This window comes from Vipera ursinii (assembly GCF_947247035.1).
Source record: "Vipera ursinii genome assembly, chromosome: 1".
Classification (NCBI taxonomy): Eukaryota; Metazoa; Chordata; class Lepidosauria; order Squamata; family Viperidae; genus Vipera; species Vipera ursinii.
The window spans coordinates 158,573,539-158,598,650 of record NC_139512.1 but is presented as its reverse complement, the minus strand read 5'-3'; the positions used below and the strand labels follow the sequence as shown (position 1 = coordinate 158,598,650).

At 40.9% G+C, this 25,112-nt stretch overlaps 2 protein-coding genes across 4 annotated transcripts in view; both read right to left on the bottom strand.

Moving 5' to 3' along the window:
* LOC310631565 (mitogen-activated protein kinase kinase kinase 20-like) overlaps positions 1 to 10,006 on the bottom strand; it is a 32,424-nt gene extending 22,418 nt beyond the window's left edge. Inside the window, exons 1-3 of the mRNA XM_083348101.1 lie at positions 9,732 to 10,006; positions 8,253 to 8,315; positions 6,404 to 6,496 (exon numbers count right to left, since the gene is read on the bottom strand). Coding sequence (XP_083204227.1) covers positions 6,404 to 6,496; positions 8,253 to 8,315; positions 9,732 to 9,854 — 279 coding nt within the window. The 5' untranslated portion in view covers positions 9,855 to 10,006. The remainder of the gene's footprint in view (positions 1 to 6,403; positions 6,497 to 8,252; positions 8,316 to 9,731) is intronic.
* A 130-nt stretch (positions 10,007 to 10,136) lies between these two features.
* Positions 10,137 to 25,112, bottom strand: part of MAP3K20 (mitogen-activated protein kinase kinase kinase 20) — an 80,019-nt gene continuing 65,043 nt past the window's right edge. For 2 of the 3 annotated variants that reach the window (XM_083348093.1, XM_083348094.1), the window contains one exon: positions 21,801 to 22,418. In XM_083348093.1, coding sequence (XP_083204219.1) covers positions 22,038 to 22,418 — 381 coding nt within the window. In that variant the 3' untranslated portion in view covers positions 21,801 to 22,037. Of the gene's footprint in view, positions 10,214 to 10,736; positions 10,768 to 12,986; positions 13,032 to 21,800; positions 22,419 to 25,112 lie in introns of those variants that run through there. The other variant, XM_083348095.1, reaches the window with a different exon arrangement.

The window sequence follows — 25,112 nt, the reverse complement described above, 5'->3', positions numbered from 1 at the left end:
AATACAGAAATTGTCTACTGGCCCGAGACTGTTCCATCTTCCCATTTTAAGCAATCTTTCATCCATCATGACTTTCCCCATAAGTCACAAAATAGAAAAGGCAAAGTAACCCCGATGAAGATGATAGTGATATCATATATTTAAACATTACTGAGAAAATGCATTAATATTTAGGAATTCACTGTAAATTGTATTTCAGGAATTTAGTGGAAGTAGAACTGTACATGCTTTGCAAATATTGGGAAGAAGGGCCTTGGACCTTACATGAGCACGAACCTCTCTGGTGGGAATCAACTATTTGAGGAGTACTTAAAGCAGTGGCACCTATTATTGGGCTCACTCAGAAGACAAAGCTGCTTTAATGAATAGCTCATGCACGATTGGAGGTACTTCTGAATCATTTCGGAGGGGTGCACAGCTCTAATTGCAATCGCCAATCCTGATCCTGTGATTTAGTGCTCTGAAGAGCAGCTCACAGCACTGGGGGTAAGAAGGATGCTATTTAAAATACAAAGGAACTGGATAGACCCTATAGAAGTGAGACAAGTGTACTCCCACTGAAAAGCACCACAAAGCTTTGAATCACATGAAGCGAATCCAATCCTTTGCAAATGGCTCTTGGAGGCAAGGCGGAAACAAAGCTTCACGGCAAGGCAAAACAAACCTGATCTATAAGCAGAGCGAGATGCCCAACTCCAGCAGCTAATTGTAGAGGCAAGAAAGGCCAGCAAATTATTACTTATTCGGATTATTATTATCCTTACCGCAATATCTTATTTTCATTGCCAGGGGAAGAAACGTTTTTGAGAGGAGTTCTCTTTCAGGTTCCCAGAAATGACCTTTTGAGTGGAGCCTATGGATTTTCCATTGTTCCTCAGGTGATTATGAGTAGCCTCTGTACTAACCTTGCCTTTATCAAATAGTGACAACCTTTTTTTAAAAAAAGCTGGGTTGTTGTTTTTTAACAAGGCGGTCACCTAGACGCTGAACTCTACGGTATGAATGTGGTCGAGGGTCACCGAATTAGTTTGTGTTTCAGCACATTTATAACTTGAAAGAGGAATGAGTTCTTTCAGGAGCTTTTACTGAGAAAGTATGATAGCATAATTCAGATTTATATTATGGTAAACTAAAAATAAAAATAAAAAAAATACACGGGGCCAGGAATTGAACTGTTGGCAAATGGGCATTGCAAAATACAACCTCAGAAGTGTACAGCCTTAAAAAAAAGGAGGCCCGGTCATGCTGCTATAAAAGTATTAGCACGTTAATAATTTGGGCCCCCAGTTATTCCTTGCATTCTTTGTGATGAGCTACCTCAGTTGCCGAAGGCTGCTGTTTTAAAGGCAATAAGAACAGGAGCATCTATAGTCTTAGCACCTGGGTTATTTATCATTAAAGCGAACGCTGCTACGCTACATTTTATATGCCAGATTCAAAAAAAAAAAAAAGGGAGAACACAAGTATGCTTAATTTGCTTCTCTTCTTTATATATAGTGTCATGACCCACCACTGCTTTGTCCCACGAGAGGGGGGGGGATAGAGGGAGAAGAGAGAAGAGATTAAAAACAAAAACAAAAAAAACACCCCACCACAACTCAAAAGAAATCTGTAAGAAACTCTCCCTCAAAATTCCATTAATAACCTCTCAGCGCCTGTTTAGGTTGCAGGGTCTGGCACTAAGAATGTTTTAATCTCTTTCAGCAAAACAATGTCTCGTAATGATGTACAGGACGCTTGCCGTCCTGATGAAGAATCATACATAATTCAGCACCTTTCACTTGGCACCACTGCGATATCCTCATTAGCCGTGGCTCACGGTGGCTGTCAGATGGTGTCCATGCGAACACGCAGGCATTATATTGTCTTTTGAGATGTGCAGCTGCTTCCATGACACTGCCAGTACATAAAAACATGACGCCAGTTTGTTTTATTTAGTGCTAAACCTTCCAGTTTGTAAAAACAAGGCTGACACAGAGCCTGACACGAGGCAGGGAAAATAATTAGCTCTCATTTTCTCAGGCTCCTATTTCCTTCTCCCCGCTGTGTTCCCTTTCCACTAAACCACCACATGTCAGTCGAAATGGGAGGCAATTAGTGGGCTCATTTCAGTCCCCACAACTGTGCTGAAAAGAAAGTATTTATGATGGCACAATGAGCAGCTGAAAGATTAAATAACATTTGCCTTTTGAAAAGAAAATGACTTCTAGCTAAATGGGCAATTTTTGATTATTCTCAAACAAGCTTAGAGTAGTTTGGCTTTTTTTAAAAAAAAAAACACAAGAAAGGAAAATGAGTCATTTTTAGGTGAAAGAATCAAATAAAACTTGACACAGTAATGCAAATAACTGATGTTTTATTGCAAAATATGTAAATGTGTTATAGCCTTAACAATGGCCTCTGTCTTGGGTCGAGGGAGACTGCTGCCAAGCAGGCACCACTGCAGGAAAAGGTTGCTAAACAGCAGGTTGTTGTTGTTATTGATTCCCATTTTTTAAATAGTATTAGGGGAAAGATTTTCATTAAAGGTAATAAGCAAATAAGAGTGAGGCATCAGTATGTTTCAGTTGTGGGGTTTCTGTACTACAGGCAGTTTCACCAGATGTGGGAAAGCATCCCAATTCTAATGCAATTTTGGCTGAGAATGGCAGAATTAGGTCCTTGAATGTAATTAAAACAGGCTGTATTTAAAAAAATAAATAAAAGAAAAATGCTTTGCTTGCTGTTCTCTTTATTTTGAGTATTGTAAGGTGGAATTTATGCATAATAATGACTTTGTTTAGGTGCTAGGAATAGCTGTGTGTCTCTAGCCCTTTTAAAACAGCATGTTTCAGTGGGTTAGATGGAGAAATTCTAGGAAGGAAAATTATTGTTTAAAAAGAAACACCCATGAGTTTCAGGATTTTTCATCGCCTAAGTGACTGCAAGAAGATATATTTAAAAATCTCACAGGCTGCTTCTATAGCATCTTAATGCTTGCACGGATGCAGCTTCTGTGAAGGATAGCAAAGGTCAGAAGGTTAGGACGATGCTATTCTGTTTTGGGATGTTGTCAATCTGAGTGCTTAATTTAAGATGATCGGCCCGTTTTATTTTTTTAAGATATTTGAGATACCATCTCAAGGCTTTAAAGGATGCATTTTTCAACTTGCCAAAGATTTGTCTTTATTTGGTTCAAAAACTTTGCAGAGAGCTCTATAAATTCATCATATAGAACAGACATGTCAAACACAAGGCCCGGGGGCCGGATCCGGCCCGCAAAGTGGTTTCATGTGGCCCGCGAAGCCATCCTGGAAACAGTGAGGGAACGGCCCCCACTGCCTTGGCCCTGGCCCAGAGACCCTCCTCCTACCAGAGACCCCCAGATCTGTCCCACTCCTGCCCAGGCCCCCATAGGCACCCTTGATGCGAACGATGTAGAGCTGGCCATGCTCACCCAGTAGGCCATAGGCACTCTAGCCACGCCTACCCAGTAGGCCACACCCACCCTGGCCATACCCACCCGGCCCCCTGAGGGCAACCGCAATGCTGATGCGGCCCTCAATGAAATTGAGTTTGACACCCCTGATATAGAATGTTCTAAATACTTACTTTAAAAAAAAATCTCTTTATTTTTCTTCATTATTTTTTTTAGCCTTCCTCCTAAAATTATCTAATGTGAACAATCCAGAAATAATATAGTTTCAACTATTTGCTGGAGAATAGAGTTGTCTGTGCTCTTCTAAAATATTATTCTTTTTTCCTTTGTATAGTTGTCATGGTACACATTTTCATAAAGTTTCTCTAGGCAGGTTCTTCTACATTAGAGTAGATTTTACAGTTAGAATGACTTGAGTGGGATCCAGTATTCTCCATTATTCTCAAGGGACTTCCAGTGGAGCTGGTAGAAGGTCATGCAACAGAAATTTTCATTGATTCCTCCTCCTTTCTCTGCCTTGAAGAGTCTCTACTGTTGATCAAGGGAACCAACCCTAAAGTTGCAAAGAGTGGGAAGAATGTATGCCAATTGTTGTCTCAAGCCCCACTCCCATCCACCCCAAAGAAGACAGCCTCTCTTGAATCTTAGTTCCCCCTACATATGAAAAGATTATGGTGAACAAAACTGGACTCCTATCCCAGAATTCCCAATAATTGGCTGAAAAGAACAATTATTGCTCTTTCAGTAGATTCAGTGAATAATTTTTTTTTTGCTCTAGCTCTAGGTAAACGTGATTTAGTTCTCAATCTGAATCTTCTTATTTTATTGGGAATTGGACTAAAGTTACTAGCAGAGGTGTTTTCCCAAAATGTTTTCCAATCAGGGTTTGAGACAGTACTGAATAAACAGGAACTTGAACTTGAATAATGTTTAAGCTAGTACCATTCTACATCATTATATCCCCTCATGTAGAAGAAGATGGCCTGATTGTACAGGAAGGAAGCTGAAACATAAGTTCTGGTCTCTTTCCCTCCCTCCCTCTCCCTCCCTCTTTCTCTCTCCATAAATCTAGGAACTAAAGCAATAAATCATGCAACTGCTCAGAAATTATTTAAAGAACCTAGTTCCAAAGTTATGTTATTTTCTATATTACTTGTACAACAGAACGCAGAATTGAAGGGAAGCCAGGGGAATAAATCCAGGAACAGTTTATTGGATTTATTTTGTGAATCTCTCTTCAAAGCAGTATAAAATGAGCCTAACAATCATACAAGTAAATATAACCTACAAAATCATAAATTAAACGTGGAGTAATGAAAAATCTATCGTAAAAGATAGGACTGTGCAATTCTTTGAATTCAATTCCAAAATGATTCTTTAGACCACGTGAAAACATAGCAACATTTTAAACACTGTGACACTTTAAAGAAGCCAGGTGAATCTATGTCAGACATGTCAAACACAAGGCCCGGGGGCTGGATCCGGCCCGCGAAGTGGTTTCATGTGGCCCGCGAAGCCATCCTGGAAACAGTGAGGGAACGGCCCCCACTGCCTTGGCCCTGGCCCAGAGACCCTCCTTCCACCAGAGACCCCCAGATCTGTCCCACTCCTGCCCAGGCCCCCATAGGCACCCTTGATGCGAACAATGTAGAGCTGGCCACACCCACCCAGTAGGCCATAGGCACTCTAGCCACGCCCACCCAGTAGGCCACACCCACCCTGGCCATACCCACCCGGCCCCCTGAGGGCAACCGCAATGCTGATGCGGCCCTCAATGAAATTGAGTTTGACACCCCTGATCTATGTGATGCTGGAAAAAGATGCAACTTGTTTAAAAAGTTGCAAACAGTTGCTGTGTTTCTGCCCCTGCCTACTTTTTTTAGAACTAAATCTTCAGTCTTGCACAGTCTTTCAAACAGATTGGGCTCAAGCAGACTTAGTTACTGTGTTTCATCATTGATTTATTCATTGATTTATAGATCCATATTCACCCTAATATTGAACAATTCAGGATAGTGTGTACAAGGTTCCTGCCCTCTCTTTCCCCTCCTACGACAAATCTTGAACTGTGAGACAGTGACTGCCAGAAAGTGACCCATCAGCTTTCACGCCTAAAGGAGCAGTAGACTTCACATTTTCCCGAATTCAAGGCCAACACCTTAATCACTACACCAAATTCACTTTCATACCTTGAATTTTGCCCAGAAATACAAACAGCCATCAGTGGAAATGCACTAAAAAGGGAATAACATACACCAGCCTCATAAAACCTTCTTTGTTCATTAAGTGGATGAACTGAGCTTTCCTGAAACAAGTTAGTCTTACATAGAATATATTAAGAGCTTTATCACCAGGGTCAAATCTGACATATTCAGGAACGGATAGAGCTTGTATGATACTCTTCCCTTTGCAGACATTCTTCTTATCGCCACTATAACTTAAATATTCAGATTTAAGGCTTATTCCAGGAATAATCCAAACAGCAAATCTGAGACTTCAAAATTAACTCAAGTTAAGAGTTTTGCTTTAGCTTAAAGTGCCTGTGCCTGGATTAAGTTTTCAACATCCATCTGTTTAGAATTTTAGTCATAGATCGGCATATATTGAACGTATCCCAGGCCTCCTGATGCAAATATCTGGTGAGGTCTATCTATCTTGATAAATTTGATCTCAAATTGCTCATCACCAGACAATCAGAAATAGTAAAACTGGCATCATCAGGACTAATTATGTAAGCAAACACAAAATTTCAAGCTCAATGAGCAAACATGCCAAAATACATTTTTGCAGTTCAGAATACCAGAACAGGCAGTCCTAATTTAACAACCCCAATTGGGACCAACAATTGTGGTTGCTAAGCGAGGCAATTGCTAAGTGAAACTATGGCTGCTTTCCGTGTTACAGCGAAGAAGTATCTTGTGAAGATTTTAAGGACAGGTTAATTCTGCTTCAGAAGCAAATAAAAGGAAATCTTCATTTATTTACCTGAGGACCCTTTCCAGGTTTTAAATGGTAGCCAAAAACAAGTTCCAGATTCAGCACTTTCACCTCACTGGCCTCATTTTCACTGGCAGAATCCTGCCACAAAAAAGAACAATTAGTCACTTTGGTTCACCTCAGACTTCTGTTATTGTGTTGTGTTGGGAGTTTCCCGACACTCCCATGTCACACCTTTGCTCCGCGAGCTGCATTGGCTTCCAGTTGTCTTCCGGGTGAGGTTCAAGGTGTTAGTAATGACCTACAAAGCCCTACATGGCATGGGTCCGGAATACCTTGGGGAGCACCTGCGGCCGGCGTCAACTTCCCTCCGCCCAGTACGCTCCCACAGAGAGGGCCTCCTCAGGGTGCCACCGGTCAAAGAATGCCGACTGGTGGCCCCCAGGGGGAGGGCGTTCTCTGTGGGTGCGCCGGATTTATGGAACCATCTTCCGGTCGAGCTCCGGATGGCGGCCGATCTCTGCTCCTTCCGGCGTGATCTTAAAACCCATCTTTTTGAACAAGCTGGCCTGGCCTGATGGGACGGGGGTTGGATTTTTTAAATTGATCTTAACTTTTAATTTGTATTAATTTATTACGGGCATTGTTGTTTAATTACTTTTTAATAATTTTTAATTTTTGTATCTTGTTTTTATGTATTGCCCTGTTCACCGCCCTGAGTCCTTCGGGAGAAGGGCGGTATACAAATTAAATTAATAATAATAATAATAATAATAATTAATAATAATAATAATAATAATAATATTGTTTTAAGTTCAAGACAATGCTATCATTTGAGTTGAGTATTTCACCATTTTGCACATGACTGAAGCAGTCTGGCTCAATTTAAATCTTGAATGTAAGAAAGAACATTGTGTTATTCAGGCTTTAAAAGCAAATCTGTAAACCTCTAAGGGAGGCGTCAGATATTCCCTATGCAGCAGGGCCAAAAGGGATCAGGTCTTGGTCTTCCCCTTTTTCCTCTCGGGAATTTTTTATGCATCCCATAAAAGAACCTTAAGAAATTGAGAAGTTCTGCAAAACATTGGGTACTGCACCTGCACCCTTATCAGGTGGGTAGCAGTTGAACCAAATTGTTCAAACCTGGAACTATAAGCTAGCAATGCAAGATTCCCTCATTTGATTCAAGCAATTCCTCTCTAAAGTCAACGTGTTATAATTCATAAAGTACTGCAATTGACTCCAAACTTCCAGTCATATGGCAAGAAAGAAGGAGACCTGTTGCGTGATTTTGCTTTTCTATCACGCAACAATAGTGGTCATCAAAATTCACAATACTGGTTTTGGATTTTTATGTTTATTCAACAAGGCAAATTACATGGTTCACAGTGAATGCTAAAGTGGAATGGATGGGTTCGCACACTGCATTCAGCCAGAATCAAATTGACTGTATTATGGCTTAGTGTTATACAAGAACCTAGCAAATCCTGGAGGAACTGCAGGTGATAGAGAGCCATGCAGAATTTTGGGCATGAATGCTGATTGTTTAATTGGTAAATGATGCAGCATTGCTGAAAGTTATAAGAAAAATTAATAATAAATTGCTCTGATATCGGGTCCCAGTCTAATTGATGGGTAATAGCTTGGCACTCTCTGACCTAGCTGGATCAATTGTTCATTTTTCTGCCAGTATTGAAATTTTCTTTCCAATAAAACAAGAGCATAGATTATTTAGAGTTCTTCAATAGCTGCAACCAAATATAGACTCTTCTCAAGATAGTTAAGCCTGGATATGCTTTTAGATTTGGCTGATAGTAATAGCAAATATTAGTACAATTTTTTCACATCTCTCTCTTGTTTAATCAAATAGAATGCAACAAGGACACACCATACTTACCTTAATCAGAGGTGGAAAATGAAACATATTGAAGAAATCCTGATATAGCTTCTCAATGGCAGTCTGAGAAGGAAAGAACATAGAAAGTTAAACACAGGACATGACTGCAAACAATTTTTCATGTAGCGATCTCATAAAATATTCAACTCTGTGGGGCAAGAAGGCACTTTTTGGTCAGTCATAGAGCACCGTTTTCTTCTTTCTGTTGCTCACCAATCTGCTGGAGAGCAGATGCATGATCAGCCTTAAGTGGTGGGTGAAGTATTGGAGTGGTGACTGAAATGCAAACTACCTGTCAGAGTCAAGCATCCAAACCTGATTGGGTCTTATCAAAATGCAAATATCTTAGAAATGGCCCGACTGGACCAGAGTGGTACCGATTCTGAGTGAAAGCAGTTTTACACGGAGACTATAAAATGGCAAGTCTCCTGGTTAAATAAAATGGCTGATGCTGATGATGGGCATTATCTACTAAACTATGGCATAATAATAATAATAATAATAATAATAATAATAATAATAATAATAATAATAATAATAATAATAATAATAATATAAGTAGTAGTAGTAGTAGTAGTAGTAGTAGTTGGAAGGGACCTAGGAGGTCATCTAGTCCAACCCCCTGTTCAGGCAGGAAACCCTATACCATTTCAGACAAATGGCTGTCTGGTCTCTTCTTAAAAACTTCCAGTGTTGGAGCATTCACCACTTCTGGAGACAGGTTGTTCCACTGGTTAATTGTTCTAACTGTCAGGAAGTTTCTCCTTAGTGCTAGGTTGCTTCTCTCCTTGATTAATTTCCATCTGTTGCTTCTTGTCCTGCCTTGGGGCGCTTTGGAGAATAGCTTGACTCCCTCTTCTTTGTGGCAGCCCCTGAGATATTGGAACACTGCTATCATGGTGCCCCTAGTCTTTTCATTAAAGTAGACATACCCAATTCCAGCTTTGTTGGACAGTGTCTACAGATATTTTATAGCACTGCCCACATTGGTTGGCGTCTAAGCTCTGATTTACCATCACTTTGCTTCCCCTCAGCTTTTAAAACGTTTCTGATCAAGAATACTGTTTGCACACACACTTTTTTTGCGTATATTTGCAATTCTTTCCTTATCTATAGAAGTGTGAGAGCAATTTTTTTGATTCCTCCTCCCCTCTTTTTTTTGCAAGAGTAAAGAGCTGCACTTACCTCCCATTCTATCTCATCCTTACCTATTCATATCTATACTAAGCACATCAATGTCCATAACCAGAAGTTCGTGACAAGTTGCACATGTGTTGTGCAAAACAATATAAGAAAAAGATTTATGGATATATTTATTAATGGTCATGAATACACACCTGAAATCTCAGCATCTCATGAAATAATATGTACTGTATGTAATCATTTTTATTTTAGTAAATCTGGAGTTATTTTTGTCATAGATTGTCAGCTTTAGAATTTAATAGCTTGATGATCACCCAAAGTTTGCAATTTAGATACCTTCAAATGAATGATGTGTCCTTTGGAAAAAATTCCCATGTCCTTCAAATCTTCTTCTTCCAGAAGAAGTAGACGTTTTCCTGTGATGTGATGCTCTTTAAACAAGCTAGCATACATACTCATGTCGCCAGATGTATCACCTTAAGATCATAAGACATTGTTCAGAAATCTAGACATAGAAGGATCAAGTTTTGTGAGTGCAGTTCTCTTTCAAGGCATTTTTTTTTGTTTCTACTAGCACTGATGATATTACCTAATTTGGGTAATGAAACATCTGCAAAAAACAGCCAAGCCCAGAGAGCACCAAGAAGGACCCCTCATTTACAAACATAAATATTTGTAAACTACAAATATTCTCCTTTATTGGGTTTGGGTCTTGCTGTACCCTAAAGAAGACTCCATTCTCTGTGAGCTAGTGCCTTAGATTTCCAACCTGACTACAGCAACAGGCAAGCCTTGTTCTGTTCCAGCCTTCAGTAATCCTTTAAATTAAAAAAAAATTATAAACACCAATTATTTAGAAAACTAGTATACAAATTTATTCTTGCTTTAATTTGTTGCCCCCTGCTTTGCCAGTGTGCTGCTTGAACAAAATCCCATTAAATGAACAAGGGAAGCAGAATTCAGGGAAGCAGATTCAGGGAAGCAGAATTCATTTTATACAGAATTTCCGTTGGAATCCTTGTTTCTCTCAAAATTTATGCTGAAAATATTAACGGAAACTTTTATTGGCTTCATTTATTTCATGCTGTCAACTCAATGAGGATGTAAATTGAGTAATATCTATCAGTGAAAGATTTCTTAATATTCCCATATTCTTGTTGAGGGATTTGTTCTTTTCGCTTTACTGAGAAAGTTAGCTAAGTTCCTTTGAATCTTAAGACAACTCAAAGGTTTTTTTTATGCTTTTCCTAGTTGTATTAGAGCTTTTAACCTTGCTTAGTCTATCACCACAATACATTTATTCATTTAGCTCTTGTGAGCTAGACATATATAGAGCCTTACCTTGTCTAACGAGCTGTTGCATCCAAAAATACTGTGAAGAAAGGACATTGATTTTATGATCTGAGGCATGAAAAGCTTTGTACGGCACATCTAATCAGAAAACATGTTGAGAGGGAAAAAACGTGGTCCTGAAAGCTGTTTAAATGAATAGGGATTGTGTAAAAAAACACAATAACATACTTTAATCTTACATCTGAGATTAAAAATTTGCAACCAGGGCCAAATCCAGCTCCTCTCATCAGTTGCCAATTCAAAGGAAGATGTAGACTGATGGTGACTAAAGCAGAAAGATGAATTGGCAATCTAACATGAGAGATGGATCAGATTCTGCCCATGAGTCCACATTCTGCCTCCAAGATGATCCTTGAGTAAACCTATTTGTTGGCCAGGGCACCCACCGTAAGACAATTACTTCTTACACTCTCCATAGAACATCTCCATTTTAATATGCTTGAGGTTTTCATCCCTCATTATCATTTTTTTTAAAAAAAATCAACAAAAAGCTCTAGAATTATAATGTAAGGTAGAAATTACCAAACATATATTTCTTCTTTGAAATAAATATGTTTATGCAGAGTCATTTGTAATTTAAGAATGTTTCCTGTGCAGAGATGTGTTTATGAAGTATACGTTTAAACTTCCATCAAGTTATTAATGGTAGGCCTGAAGGCAAAACAGTCCCACCATGTAGGATCATAAATATAAGAAAAACTAAAATGCTAACTTCTAAATTACTACCAATGGACATATTACTAAGATCCTTAGTTAGACTGCAGAGGATAATTTAGATTAATGCAATTTGCTGTACACAAGGCTGTCCATATTCAGAAGCTTCAGCCAACACCAAATGCCTCATCCTAAATGCTGATGGGGAAGAACCAATTTACCAGGGTAGCACCATTACTACTGGAGCTGCAGAACCTGCCTGTAGCCTTCTAGATCTTATCCAAGGTGCTGTTATGGCCTACTTCACTGCTTGGACCTTTGTTAACTTCAGGACTACGTGTTCAAGCTAAACTCTTCCCATCTACTACGTATATTCCATGTGAGATGCCAGGATGTAGATCATCCCTTTTCAGAATATAACATGGACATGAAAGCAGGCCTCCTTGATTGTAGTCCCATTGCTCTGGAATAGCCTGTCCCTAACTTCACGTTGGTTCCTTCCAATTTTCATTATGGGAATGTGTTATAGCTGTGCCATTGCAAAGAATTTTGATGCAGGGCATGTCACCTAACCCGAAGGAGCTGATTGTCCAGAGTTGAAATGATATTTATTATACGTTTTTAGTTTGCACTTTGCAGGGTCCTTGGTGCTCTGCACGCTTGGTTATTTTATTGCAGATGTTTCATTACCAAACTAGATAACACCACCAGTGCTAATAGGGAGTGGGGTTTACTCTTATTTTATACAGTATGTTAGTGGCTTGCCCTGTCAAAGTTGGTGGGAACAGTCTTGATGGTTCCTTGATTGGGCTATTTACTGTTAGTGTGTTTGTCTGAGTTGATAACAGCTGACAGTAAACACCAGACCAATCAAGGAACCTACAAGACCAGCCCCTTCTAGCACTGATGAAAGATCTGCAAAAGCACAACCAAGCTCAGAGAACAACAAGGAGCCCACAGTTCAACCCTGAACTACTAATATTCTATCATAATTTGTACTTTATTTTATAGATTGCAAGCTGTCTAGAGTCCATAGATATCAAATAAGGTTACATAATAAGTAATATCAATTAAATTAGATAGGACTTTGCATCTGACTTTCTCAACATCTCTTTTCCAGTGATGCCATGAAAACAGTTTTTCTGGGCCACCTTCTTTTCTTCTAAGACTCTCTTTACATTGTTTTCTCCTTGCCAGTAGCCTGAACCTCCATGTATCTCATAGACTTGAACATCTATCATTGTGAACCTGATGGAGGACATTTATAGAAAAAATAAGTTCACAGTCCATTCCTCATTGTTCATCTTAAGATTAAACTGCAGGAAAGAAGGTGCCACAAACCAATGTTTCAAAAAACAAAAGTAAAGTTTTAGCCCAAGGATGGGGAGTCTGTGGTCATATGTGGTTAGACTGCAAACCCTGTTATTCATAGCCAACACTCTTGATAAGAAAAAAGCAGACTTGTAGTGCATCAGTATTAAGGGAGTGACAGATTTCCCATCATGGCTTAGGGTGGCCTTTGCTTAACGAAAGATGTCTTAGCTAAATTGAAAAATATTGATTTAATTAATAAAGGCTGCTTACCACATCTTCTTCAGTCCATGCACCGATATCAAATGATGGCAGCAACTGTGTAAGAAATATGAATTTAAAAGTGCAGTTTCTTTTTTTGTCTCTATTTCTTCATCTTCTCTTAGCATATGTTTTTTTCTTTGCAAATTTTGAAGATTGAAATATGTTACTGATAAAAAGACGACATGTCCCCTTTTCTTCCCCATTCAGCCAAGTTATTTGTATTCTAACTCATTTTGGATGATTTACGATATTAACAAGACTGTGTTTTTGTTTGTTTTATTTTTTACATTTATTTGCCAGATCAGAACTTCAGTGTATGCTATTCTATGTGTACAAGAACCTCAAAGTAGAGTAAACCAAATTATCATAAGTTAGCTTTTAATTAATATGTCAAGTTCTAATTTGAACTTTAAACTTAAGTCAAATTCTAATTTAGGTTTACAAACTTAGTATTGAGGAGGCTGTTTGAGATTCGCTTTTCAATTTTGTGTGAGTTATGTAAATTGTAATGAATGGTTAGTTGATTGCCTGTTAAACATCCTGCAATGATGGAGAATGTCATTCAAAAGAAATGAACACTTAAGAGTTGAGACTCGGTTCTGAAGACTACTGCACACTAGTGATATGGCGGGGAACAGAAAGAATGTGTCACTGAGTTATTAATTTATTTTTATTTATTAAATGTCTACCCTGCCCATCTCACCTAAGTGACTCTGGGCAGATTACAATAGGTTATTAGATAAGGTGAGACTGAATCCACAGGGAAACATTGAGTTAAGATCATCTGAGTAGGATTGTGAGTAAGATGTAAGATTATGAGTAAGACCTTTGGCTTTTACTGATTTTACACTGATTTCCTGGATATAAACTAATCCATGGTAAATGTAATAATATAAATGTCCAGAAATTATAGTTTAGCGTGGTATACAAATGTGCACATATAGAGTACAGTATGTATCCCATAGTGAATTTGATAGGCAAACCAGCACTACCTGGGGCGTGGGGGAGACAGTCTTGAATCTTGAATCAGAATAGAACTGGAAAGGATCTTGGAGGTCTTCTAGTCCAGCCCCTCCGCTCAAGCAGGAGACCCTATACCAGGGGTTCCCAACCGGGGGTGCTGCTTATTAGCTTGAATCAAATGGGATTACTATTAATGTAGTGATTTCTTCATTGTTAGTGGATTTGGTATTTAGAAGTATAATTAGTAAGGTATGCAAAGATTTAAAAATTGAGCAAAGGGTTCATGATTGATCCAAAATTATCAAATCATTTTCTTAGTCAAGTTAGAATCGAGTGGTGATTTAAACAGCTTCAGTATCTTAACCACTATATCATATGGTTGTTTCGTTTCACTGTGTACTGTACTGTATATTGTTGAAGTGACAATAAACCTCTTATGTGTGTAAAAAATCTATAACATGTTTAGAAGATGTCTTCCAGTCTATATGTAGCAGATGGTTGCCTGTCAGAAGCAGTAGGCCCAAATCATGATTTGTATGCCTTTCTATCTCAATTATAGACATTAGTTGACTGATTAGAGACTAGATGAGCAGTGTAACATGGTTACAAAAATACATTGCCCTATATCTATTTCGTACAAATTCAGTGGTTACCTCAGAGTATTCAGGGATAAGACACCTATAGCCCTGTACATATTGCACAACTGCAATTCCTGGCATCTTTTACTATTGGCCATACTGGATGAAACTGTTGAGAATTATTTTCAATATAGAAAATAAAGTTAGCCCGGGAGTTCTTGGCCTCCATGACGGCCATGGACCTGACCCAAGTAATTCAGGGTCTGACCCATGGGGGGGGGACACACTCTCGACTATCTGGGAAGTGGCTTGATGATCTGGGAGGGGGCTCGCCAACTATTGTCCCCCTGTCATGGTCCGATCATCACCTCCTGCGGTTGGTCTTCCGCTATGCCACCCCCCGCTGCTGGGCTGCGGAACCGACCAGGTGGTTCCGCCCCAGGCGCCTAATGGACTCGGAACGGTTCCAGACGGCGCTTGGGTCTATACCTACCCCCCTCACTCACAGCCCAGTCGACGCCTTGGTGGATGCCTGGGAAAGGGCAGCCACTGAGGCACTTGACCGGGTTGTACCCTTGCGACCCCTGACCCGGCGCAGATCCCGGTGGGCTCTATGGTTTTCTGTGGAGCTCTGGGAGATGAAGCGTAGGAGACGGGGTCTAGAGAGCTGTTGGAGATCCAGCCGATCCGAATCTGACCGATTGCAGTTAAGAATCTTTATAAGGTCTTATCTTGCAGCGATGCGAAGGCTAATTACTTTGCTGCCCTCATTGCGTCCGCAGATAATCGCCCGGCCGCCCTGTTTAGGGTAACTCGCTCCCTTCTTAACCAGGAGGTGAGGGAGGATCCCTTACAGGGGCGGGCCGAGGAGTTTAGTCATCATCTGACGGACAAAATCGCTCAGATCTGGGCCGGTTTGGACTCTGACTGGGCAGAGTCTGACGTGGAGGAATCGGACGGTCTTGAGCATGTTATCTCGACTGAATTCGATCCTGTTTCCCCTGATGATGTGGACAGGATGATGAGGAGGCTGAGCTCCACCACTTGTTTGTTGGACCCGTGCCCCTCCTGGCTGGTTTATGCGGCTCAGGAGGAGACACGAGGCTGGTTCCAGGCAGTAATAACTGCTTCCTTGAAGGAGGGTATCTTTCCCGCCGCCCTGAAGGAGGCGGTGGTGAGACCCCTCCTCAAGAAGCCTGTCCTGGACCCAGCTGTTTTAAATAACTATCGTCCGGTCTCCAACCTTCGCTTTTTGGCGAAGGTTGTTGAGAATGTGGTGGCGCATCAGCATCCTCTGTTCCTGGATGAAACTGATTATCTGGACCCGTACCAATCGGGTTTCAGGCCCAGGCACAGCATGGAGACGGCATTGGTCACGCTGGTTGAATGATCTCTGGCGGGCTCGGGACAGGGGTTGTTCCTCTGTCCTAGTCCTATTAGATCTTTCAGCGGCTCTTGATACCATCGACCATGGTATCCTACTGCGGCGTCTCAGGGGGTTGGGAGTGGGAGGCACTGTTTTGCAGTGTTTCTCCTCCTATCTCCTGGGCCACTCGCAGTCGGTGTTGATGGGAGGGCAGAGGTCCGCCCCGAGGCCTCTCATTTGTGGAGTTCCTCAGGGGTCGGTTCTCTCTCCCCTCCTGTTCAACATCTATATGAAGCTGCTGGGCGAGATCATTCGTGGTTTCGGGGTGTGGTATCATCAGTATGCTGATGATACCCAACTTTTTTTCTCCACCCCAAACCAACCCAGTGATGCCCTCGCCGTGATGTCCCGTTGCCTGGAGGCGGTCCGGGTTTGGATGGGGAGAAACAGGCTTCGTCTCAATCCTGCCAAGACTGAGTGGCTGTGCATACCGGCATCTCGGGTCAACCAGACTATTCCATCTTTAACGATGGGGGGTGAGGTGTTACCCCCTGTTGATAGGGCTCGCAACCTGGGCGTCCTCCTGGATTCACGGCTCAATTTTGAAGACCACATAGGAGCCGTGACCAGGGGGTGTTGCCCAGGTTCGCCTGGTGCGCCAGTTGCGACCCTATCTGGACCGAGATGCCCTACGCACAGTCACTCATGCGCTCGTGACCTCCCGTTTAGACTACTGCAATGCTCTCTACATGGGGCTGCTCTTGAGGACCACTCGGAGGCTTCAACTGGTGCAGAATGCGGCCGCGCGAGTTGTGATGGGGGTTTCCCAATACTCCCATGTAACACCTCTACTCCACGAGCTGCATTGGCTTCCGGTTGCCCTTCGGGTGAGATTCAAGGTGCTGGTGATGACCTATAAAGCCCTAAATGGCTTGGGTCCGGGTTATCTGAGGGAACACCTGCTGCCGGCATCAAGCTCCCTTCGTCCTGTGCGCTCCCACAGGGAGGGCCTTCTCAGGATACCGCCGGTTAAGGAATGCCGGCAGGTTATTCCCAGAGGAAGAGCGTTTTCTGTGGGCGCGCCAGCCCTATGGAACCAACTCCCAATGGAACTTAGGAGTGCCTCCGACCTTCGCTCATTTCGCTGGGACCTGAAAACTTGGCTCTTTGAGCTGTCTGGTCCAGGCTGAGGGGTTTTAATTTTATTGGGTTTTAGTTTAAATTGGGGACTTGATTTAATTAATTTTAATCTGATTTTAACTTTTGTATGTTTGTTTTTAACTCTCCCTGTAAACCGCCCTGAGTCCTACGGGAATAGGGCAGTATATAAATTTAATAAAATAAAAAAATAAAATAAATAAAATAGATAGATCTTAAGATCACAATTTGGATGGGAATTTTAATTAAAAGTTGTTGTCATAAGTCAAGGCACCATGTGAATGGACTTGATTTTATGTCTATTTTTATTACAGTCATAAAACAAGTCAATGTAGTCATTAAGCAAATTATGTGGTTGTTATGCAAATCACACAGTAATTAAGTGAAGTTCATTGTAACTTTGAACGGTCATAAATGAATTACCTATATAATCATGGCATCTCCGCCTAATGCATTGATATTGTTTTAGCTTCTTCAGCTTTTTGTGCAATGCATATGTCTGTATATATGTATTTGAATTGTTTCTAAATTGTTTTAATGTAGGAATGATTATGACACCCTTCTTATGCATGAATTGACACTGAAGGGAAATAACACTAATAAGGGACATTTGTGATGCATTTGGTGACAAAGCTCAGATTAAAAGTTGGTACAGATGTATTATTAGGTACCCCATGTAAACATCACGTTTTTAATCAGGACTACAGGCTTTTTATGTATACTTTTTTCAGTGTCATCACGTTTATTGTAAAGTCAAAAATGAAACAAAGAGAAGCAAAGAAAAACAGCTCACAACAAATTAGGATTTATGACACCAATTTGTAAAAAAAAAAGCTGATTACATTTTGGTGTCCTGTGAATAATTAAAAATGCAAACCATTAAATGAATGAAGCAAGACAACACATAATTAAATACTATAATGAAAAAAGTAACTACAAAAAAGAAGTCTTGCCATGCAGAAGTGGAACATTTCACATTCCATACAAATTTTATATTCCGTTCACACATTGTAGTAGTTTTGGCACAGAGTTATCACAGCACAGCAGAAAACAAGTCTCAACTTTTCTAAACATGGTTGAAATACTTTCCATTTACATTTTCATACAAATCTGAATACAAATAACATTATCTCCTTATTAATCAATATAAAACATTTCAAAAGTGTAAAAAGCAAAAAACCAACCCCCCCACCCCCCCCAAATGGTAATATGCTCAATCAGATTTCAACAGATTTACAAATTACAAATTTCTGAAATAACCTAGTTTTCCTCTGTAATGTTTCTGGAATTATCCTTTACCTATCAAGTAAGCTTTAGGCAGGCTTTTCCATAAAAATAGTTTTAAAATTCAAGTTTTGAAAAGAAAATAAGGATGGCCTTTTTACTAGTTTCTAAAAGTAGAGCAGATATTTCAGGACTGTAAGCTGTTACTGCTTTTCATGCTATTTTATTAAAACAAAAATGGAAACAAATGCAATGATTTCAGGGGAATTACCAAACCAAATGTGGCTCAAGCAACAGATTTTATTAAACAGTACATAAGACATTGTGACACTAAAACAGCAGATTTCACTGTCCCTATTAATGCATTATTCTACTAATATGTCACAACTTAATACACCAGGGGAGAGCATTTGATAACCCTAGGTGATCAATGGATATTACATAAAGTGAAAATGACACTGTATTCTATTATTAACCTTTCTTTTATATGACACTATTGATCTTTTCTTTTAGGTAAAAAAAAATCTATGAAAAAGGGAAAAATAGAATACCTCCAAAGAAACTACTAAATGCATTATGCCAAAGTAGATTCTAGTCTACTTCAATGGTTCTCAACCTTTTCTTCATCACGGACCCTTTTCAAATACCTTTTGTGAACATGGACCAGAGCCACAGACCACCAAGACTTAACTCAAGATTTAAATCATAACAATTCTTCAAGCTTTCATTGACCCCTTTAAAAACACTGTGGGCCCCCACTGGACTACTTGGGCTCATCCTTAGTCTTCTGCAAAATCCATATTTTGATTTGGTGGAAAGGAGAATACTTGCCCAAGTGGCTACTTTTCTCATGAGATAGGCTCCTCTCTTCACTAGGTAGCTTTTACTATGTACTCAGTACTCATACCAGGTTCAGATTTTCCTTAGAATGTATCCATGGAACTTCTATATGACACAATTTACACGCTGTTTCTCTCCGGATGTATTGTGACTTTTGCTTCCAAAATTCACATTGGCTATGTTGCCCGGGAATGCTGAAGATAATAATGCCAATACATCCAGAGTGAGGAAAGATATTTCAGATCTAATAGGCTTTTCATAGTTCTCTAAAACTCACTAAGTTCTGTTTAACTATTTTAAAGTGTGACTGCCATGCTTTCTCAGACAACAATAAACTATTGTACTCCATACACTAGATTAGGGCTTTTAGTGTTATCAAAATAACACTGCTCATATACCCAAATTTAGAAATCTTAAGTTCTGACTGCAATATGCAGCAGCACAATTGTACTCTGTAACGCAGCATCCAAAATGAAGCTTTAGTAATGTCCTAATAGTTAATCCAGAATATTCAGCACTACAGTAAAACTTTGGAAGTTAAATCAGTTGGAAATATGTGTGAAGGAGCTACTTTCAAAGCCTGTTTCTACAAGCAATCAGTATCTTCCTCAGATCTGTGTGTCTGTAGCCCAATGGACATAGAAAACTATCATTCAAGATAATTTACAAGGCAAAATTATTTGCTAAAAAAGAAGCTTCATGAGATTGGCTTTTACCATCAGTAAAGGATTGCAATTTAAGACTAGAAGCAGTGGTGGGATTCAGCCGGTTTGCACCACTTCAGCAGAAGCAGTAGCTAATATTTTGTTGCCCAGGCTCAGAATGGACTTTCGGAAGCGGCATCCACACAGAGAACCGGTTGTTCACATATTTCAGGGGTGTCAAACTCAATTTCACTGAGGGCCACATCAGCATTGCAGTTGCCCTCAGGGGGCCGGGTGGGTATGGCCTGGGTGGGCGTGGCCTACTGGGTGGGCATGACTAGAGTGTGTATGGCCTACTGGGTGGGCGTGGCCAGCTCTACATCGTTCGCATCAAAGGTGCCTATGGGGGCCTGGGCAAGAGTGGGACAGAGCTGAGGGTCTCTGGCAGGAGGAGAGTCTCTGGGCCAGGGCCAAGGCAGTGGGGGCCATTCCCTCAGTGTTTCCAGGATGGCTTCGCGGGCCGCATGAAACCACTTCACGGGCTGGATCTGGCCCCCGGGCCTTGTGTTTGACATGTCTGACATATTTGAATCCCACCACTGACTATAATCCCTAGGAATATCCTAGAGGCTATAGAATTAATCAAACTATCATTTTTAAGGATAGAATGATTTGAACTTGATGTCTTCCAAGCAGACTAGGCAAGGGGTGTGCTAGAAGGGTTTGAGAATCAACACAATGAATTCCCTTTCAATTATTTCAGAATGATAAAACGTGTAAAATAAAAAGTAGCTCCAGGAAAGGAAAAAAATGTGCAAGAAATAAAGTTCTTTTATAGATTCCTAAATTCTTAAAAAATGAACATTCTTAGAAATATGTTGCCTGATTAAGTGGAAGGTCCTATTCAGTCAAATTTTCTGTTTAAATTAATCAAAGCAATTAGTTAGATGTGGAGCCCTAACCTGGATCCTTGGTTGTTTCTATGCAGTTATGTCTGACATATAACCATACTTTGTGGAAATATGAATTTTATGTTTGCTTTGACTCAAGAAGTTGATGGATTTAAATATCATTGCATTGTGTTCCTTTTTTCGTTTTTACTAAGATTTTTATCAACCGAAAAAAGACAGAAATGGCAATAAGTAAGCAACAATGTGAAAAAGACATATTTATCGCACAAGAACAATCCAGCTATTCGAGAAGTCTTTGTCCAGATTGGATTTTCCTTAGTTATTTTACAATAATGCTAACGGCATGTTACCTGTATGGCAGGAAATCTATATTAGAATCGGTAAAACTGATTCCATTCTCTCACCATGCCCAAGTAGGTGAACTGTACTGCCAGATAAAAGTGAGCATTTGAAAATGTTTGCTTCCTATCAATCTTAATATATGGTATGTTTGTCTGTGTGTGCCTTCTAGTCAGTGTTGATTCCTGGTGACCATCTGGACTAATCCCTGCATTTTTCTTGGCCAGGTTTTTCAAAAGTGATTTTGCTCTTCCTCTTCCTTAGGGCTGAGGGAAAGTGACTGGGCCAAGGTCAGTCACCCAGCTTTGTAGCCAAGATGGGACTAGAACTCATAATGTTCTGGTTTCTAGCCTGATGCCTTAATCACTATACCAGGGATAGGCAACCTTGGCTCTTTTATGACTCGTGGACTTCAACTCCCAGAACTCCTGAGCCAGCCATGCTGAGGGGAAAGGGAAAGTTTCCAAACTGAGCCATGCTGGCTCAGGAATTCTGGGAGTTGAAGTCCACGAGTCATGAAAGAGCCAAGGTTGCCTACCCCTAGGGCCTACACTATACCAAACTGATTCTAGTATACAGCCCACTGCTGTATGCATGAATCTTTGGAATTACAACTATAAAATATGCAGGAAAACCCCAAATGGAATTACACATTTTTATCCGTTAACCTGCTCAAGAGACCTACAGGAGGAACAATAATAGATGTATACTTAAAAGAAAACTCCAGCAGTTTCAGCATTAGCGTAGTATTGAGCCATAACTGTGTCGACAATAGGTCAACATAAACAACAACAAAAAACTTAAATAAACAACCCAAAATTGTTTAATTTAATTTTAAAATTGAAAGAAAAAAAAAGAAACCACATAGAGGGTATAAACATAAGGAACATGAATAAGAAAACAAAATGGTTCTGTGCAACAAAATGGTGCTCTGTTCTTACTCAAAAATGAAAAAAATAGGATACTTTTTCCTCAGTGTTCTTCTCCCTTTTGTTATAGATGCCAAGACTAGAGTTCTCACAGCTTTTCCTTTACTGCTAATCACTGTCATCCTTAAAATTGGCCTCATCATCGGTATCATCATCATCATCATCATCATCATCAGATAAGTCGAATTCATGGAACCCCAGCACCAGGTTGACCTTCTTCCCTTTTCTCATAGAAGTGGTTTTGGAAGAATTCTTTTTGGCTTGCATATTGATCTGCATTCCAGAATGCAGGCCGGATCCTGCCTCCTTCACAGAGAAGACATCCCCAAAACCTTGCATCATCAAGGCCTTCAGACTCTGGTTCATGCCAGCTACCTCCCCATTACTCGTGGCAGTAATCTGACATGACATCTCTGCACTGTTTGATTCCTCTGTTTTAGATTCAAAGTAAGATGCCTCAGACATTCTGGCAGCAAAAGGGAAGCAAAACTAATGAAAAAGGGAAAGGAAAGACAGAGGGGGAGGGGAAAGGAAAATTAGAAACCAATTAAAATCCCAGCAAAAGACACCAACCACCAGATTAGTTAGCAGTAAACAGAAAGTAAAATGATTAAGTGACCTTTAATACAAAGTGCCAAGTCAGCATTTTTTTATTTTTTAAAGACTTGGTTATTGTAACTCCATAAAAATATCAGAAACCTAAGGCATATATAAGGCATCATAACATATACATTTTGTGTATCGTTAGAAGATTGTGTGTGGGGGGGCGTTGTTTCTTTTTGGTAGTGCAGTCTAGTCTGAGAATAATTTTAACAAAGCAAAAAGGGGAAAAAATGAAAATAAATTTTGTTTTCTAAATTAATTTGATTTTTTATATGCATATATATTTAAATATTTCAGTGTCTCATACAGGACTGACAAAAAGTATGCCTCTGCAGAACTGTATATGGCTTATGTTTGCTTTATGTGGCCATTTTTCTATTGTAATCAAAAGCCACCACTGGTTGACAATCAAATTAATTCTGGAGAAAGCAGAAACGAATCCTGACTCTATTAATAAGCAATTCACACTTTTTTTGCTGGAAATTAGCAAGTAATAGATACAGGATTTCAGCTCCTTAATATAAAAATAATTTCCCATTATTTCCTATAAGATAATATTTCATGCCACAAATTAAGATGGACACAGAGTCTCCATCTCCTGGTCAGTTGCTGCCAAGAATAAGTAGAAGTGGCTTGTTGCCACACAGAGATTTAAAAATAAATAAATAAACCAGTCTGTACGTCACAGCTGTATGACACATAAATCTTTCCCCACCTGTAGGTTACACTACTTGAAAAGATTTCAGAAGACAAGACAAATACTTATACTGAGAGAATCCTAAGGAACTCAAAAGCTTCATTCATTTGATCCCTTTTGCTGATGGAGCCCTTTCTGTCAGGGAATGATTTTATTCCTACTCTCTGCTACCTTCTTATGCTTGCTTGTTCAAATGTTTTGGGGATCTGCCTGGAGATAAGGAGGGACTTTCTATCAAGGCGAACAGAAGTCTACAAGAAGTCCTCGACTTACAACAGTTCATTTAGTGATCGTTTGAAGTTACAACATCACTGAAAGTGACTTACGACCATTTTTCACACTTATGGCCATCAGAGCATTCCCATGGTCATGTGATTTACATTTGGATGCTTCATATTTATGACGCTTGCAGTGTCCCAGGGTCAGGTGATCATCTTTTGCGACCTTCTGACGAGCAAAGTCAACGGGGAAGCCAGATTCACTTAACAACCGTGTTGCTAATGTTACAACCGCAATGATTCACTTAACAAATGTGGCAAAAAAGCCGTAAAATGGGGCAAAACTCACTTAGCAACATCGGCCACGGTGGGAGAGTGGCTTGACTTTTTCCATTTGCAGCCCCATGGAGGTGGGAGCTCTATGGGGTTGCCTACCCAGAGGATATCTGGTCCACCTCCAGGAACAGAGTTGCAACCCGTCGTGAGAGGGCGGGGGGTGGCCTGTCTCTGGGGGCACCCAACTGAGTGGCAGTGAAGTTGGGTGGGGACCTAGATATCTGTCTTTATGCTTCGATCCTCCCATGGACACAACTAATGGGACGCCTATCCTGGACTTGCTAGACTCATGCGAAAATATACTAGCACGGATTTGTATGCCCTCAGGGGAGCCCCCCTCTCCTGGGTGCGACCCGCCTCCTTAAACACTTTCAACCTCGATGACGGGCCCGAGTTTTGGGACCCTGAGAGATGGCTGGGCAGGGGCAGGGGCCGTCAACATAAATTTAATAGAAGGCCTCTGATCATTTTTTTATCTAAATTTTTTATAGGGTTAGGGAGAGGGGTGGGTGATAAGGGTTGTCTGGCTTTGGGGGGGGCAATCAACCATGGCTCAGGCCAGACTTGGGTCCGACCGCGCGGCGGGAGAACAGGGTGTCGTTGTCTCCGGAGCTCACGAGCGGGTCGTGGGATTACCAATTCCCACGACGGGGAATGGCAGCAGGCGGATAGACAGGGGGCCGTATCGCTACCGGGAGGGCCATCTCCGCTACTTGCAAGCAGTGAGGCGCTCCGACCCTCTGCTTCTTCCCCGAGGTCCCGGGAGCGAGGATGTGCAGCCTCCTGAGCTCCGGCTGGTGTATCTGAATGCCAGGTCCGTGGTCAACAAAGCCCCCCTCGTTAAGGATTTAGTTGAGAGTGAGCATGCGGACCTGGCCTGCATCACGGAGACTTGGTTGGGCCCAGAGGGTGGGGTCCCTTTGGTTGACCTCTGCCCACCAGGCTTCCGGGTGCTACACCAGCCACGAACTCATGGTAGGGGTGGGGGAGTGGCGGTCACTATTAGGGAGACCTTATATCTGCAGGAGACCACCGTTTCTCAGATAGTCGGGTGTGAGTCTCTCTTTGTGAGATTTGGTTCTGGGGCGCAGTTGGGCTTGCTGCTGGTGTACATTTCGCCTAGTCGCACAGCGGCAGCCCTGCCCGAGCTGCTCGATATCCTCTCGGGGTTGGTGGTTGAGTTTCCCAAACTTATAGTTTTGGGAGACTTCAATCTACCATCCCTGGGAGGTTCATCTGAGCTAGCTCGGGAGTTCATGGCTTCCATGACGGCCATGGACCTGACGCAAGTAATTTCTGAACCAACTCATGAGGGAGGTCACACCCTTG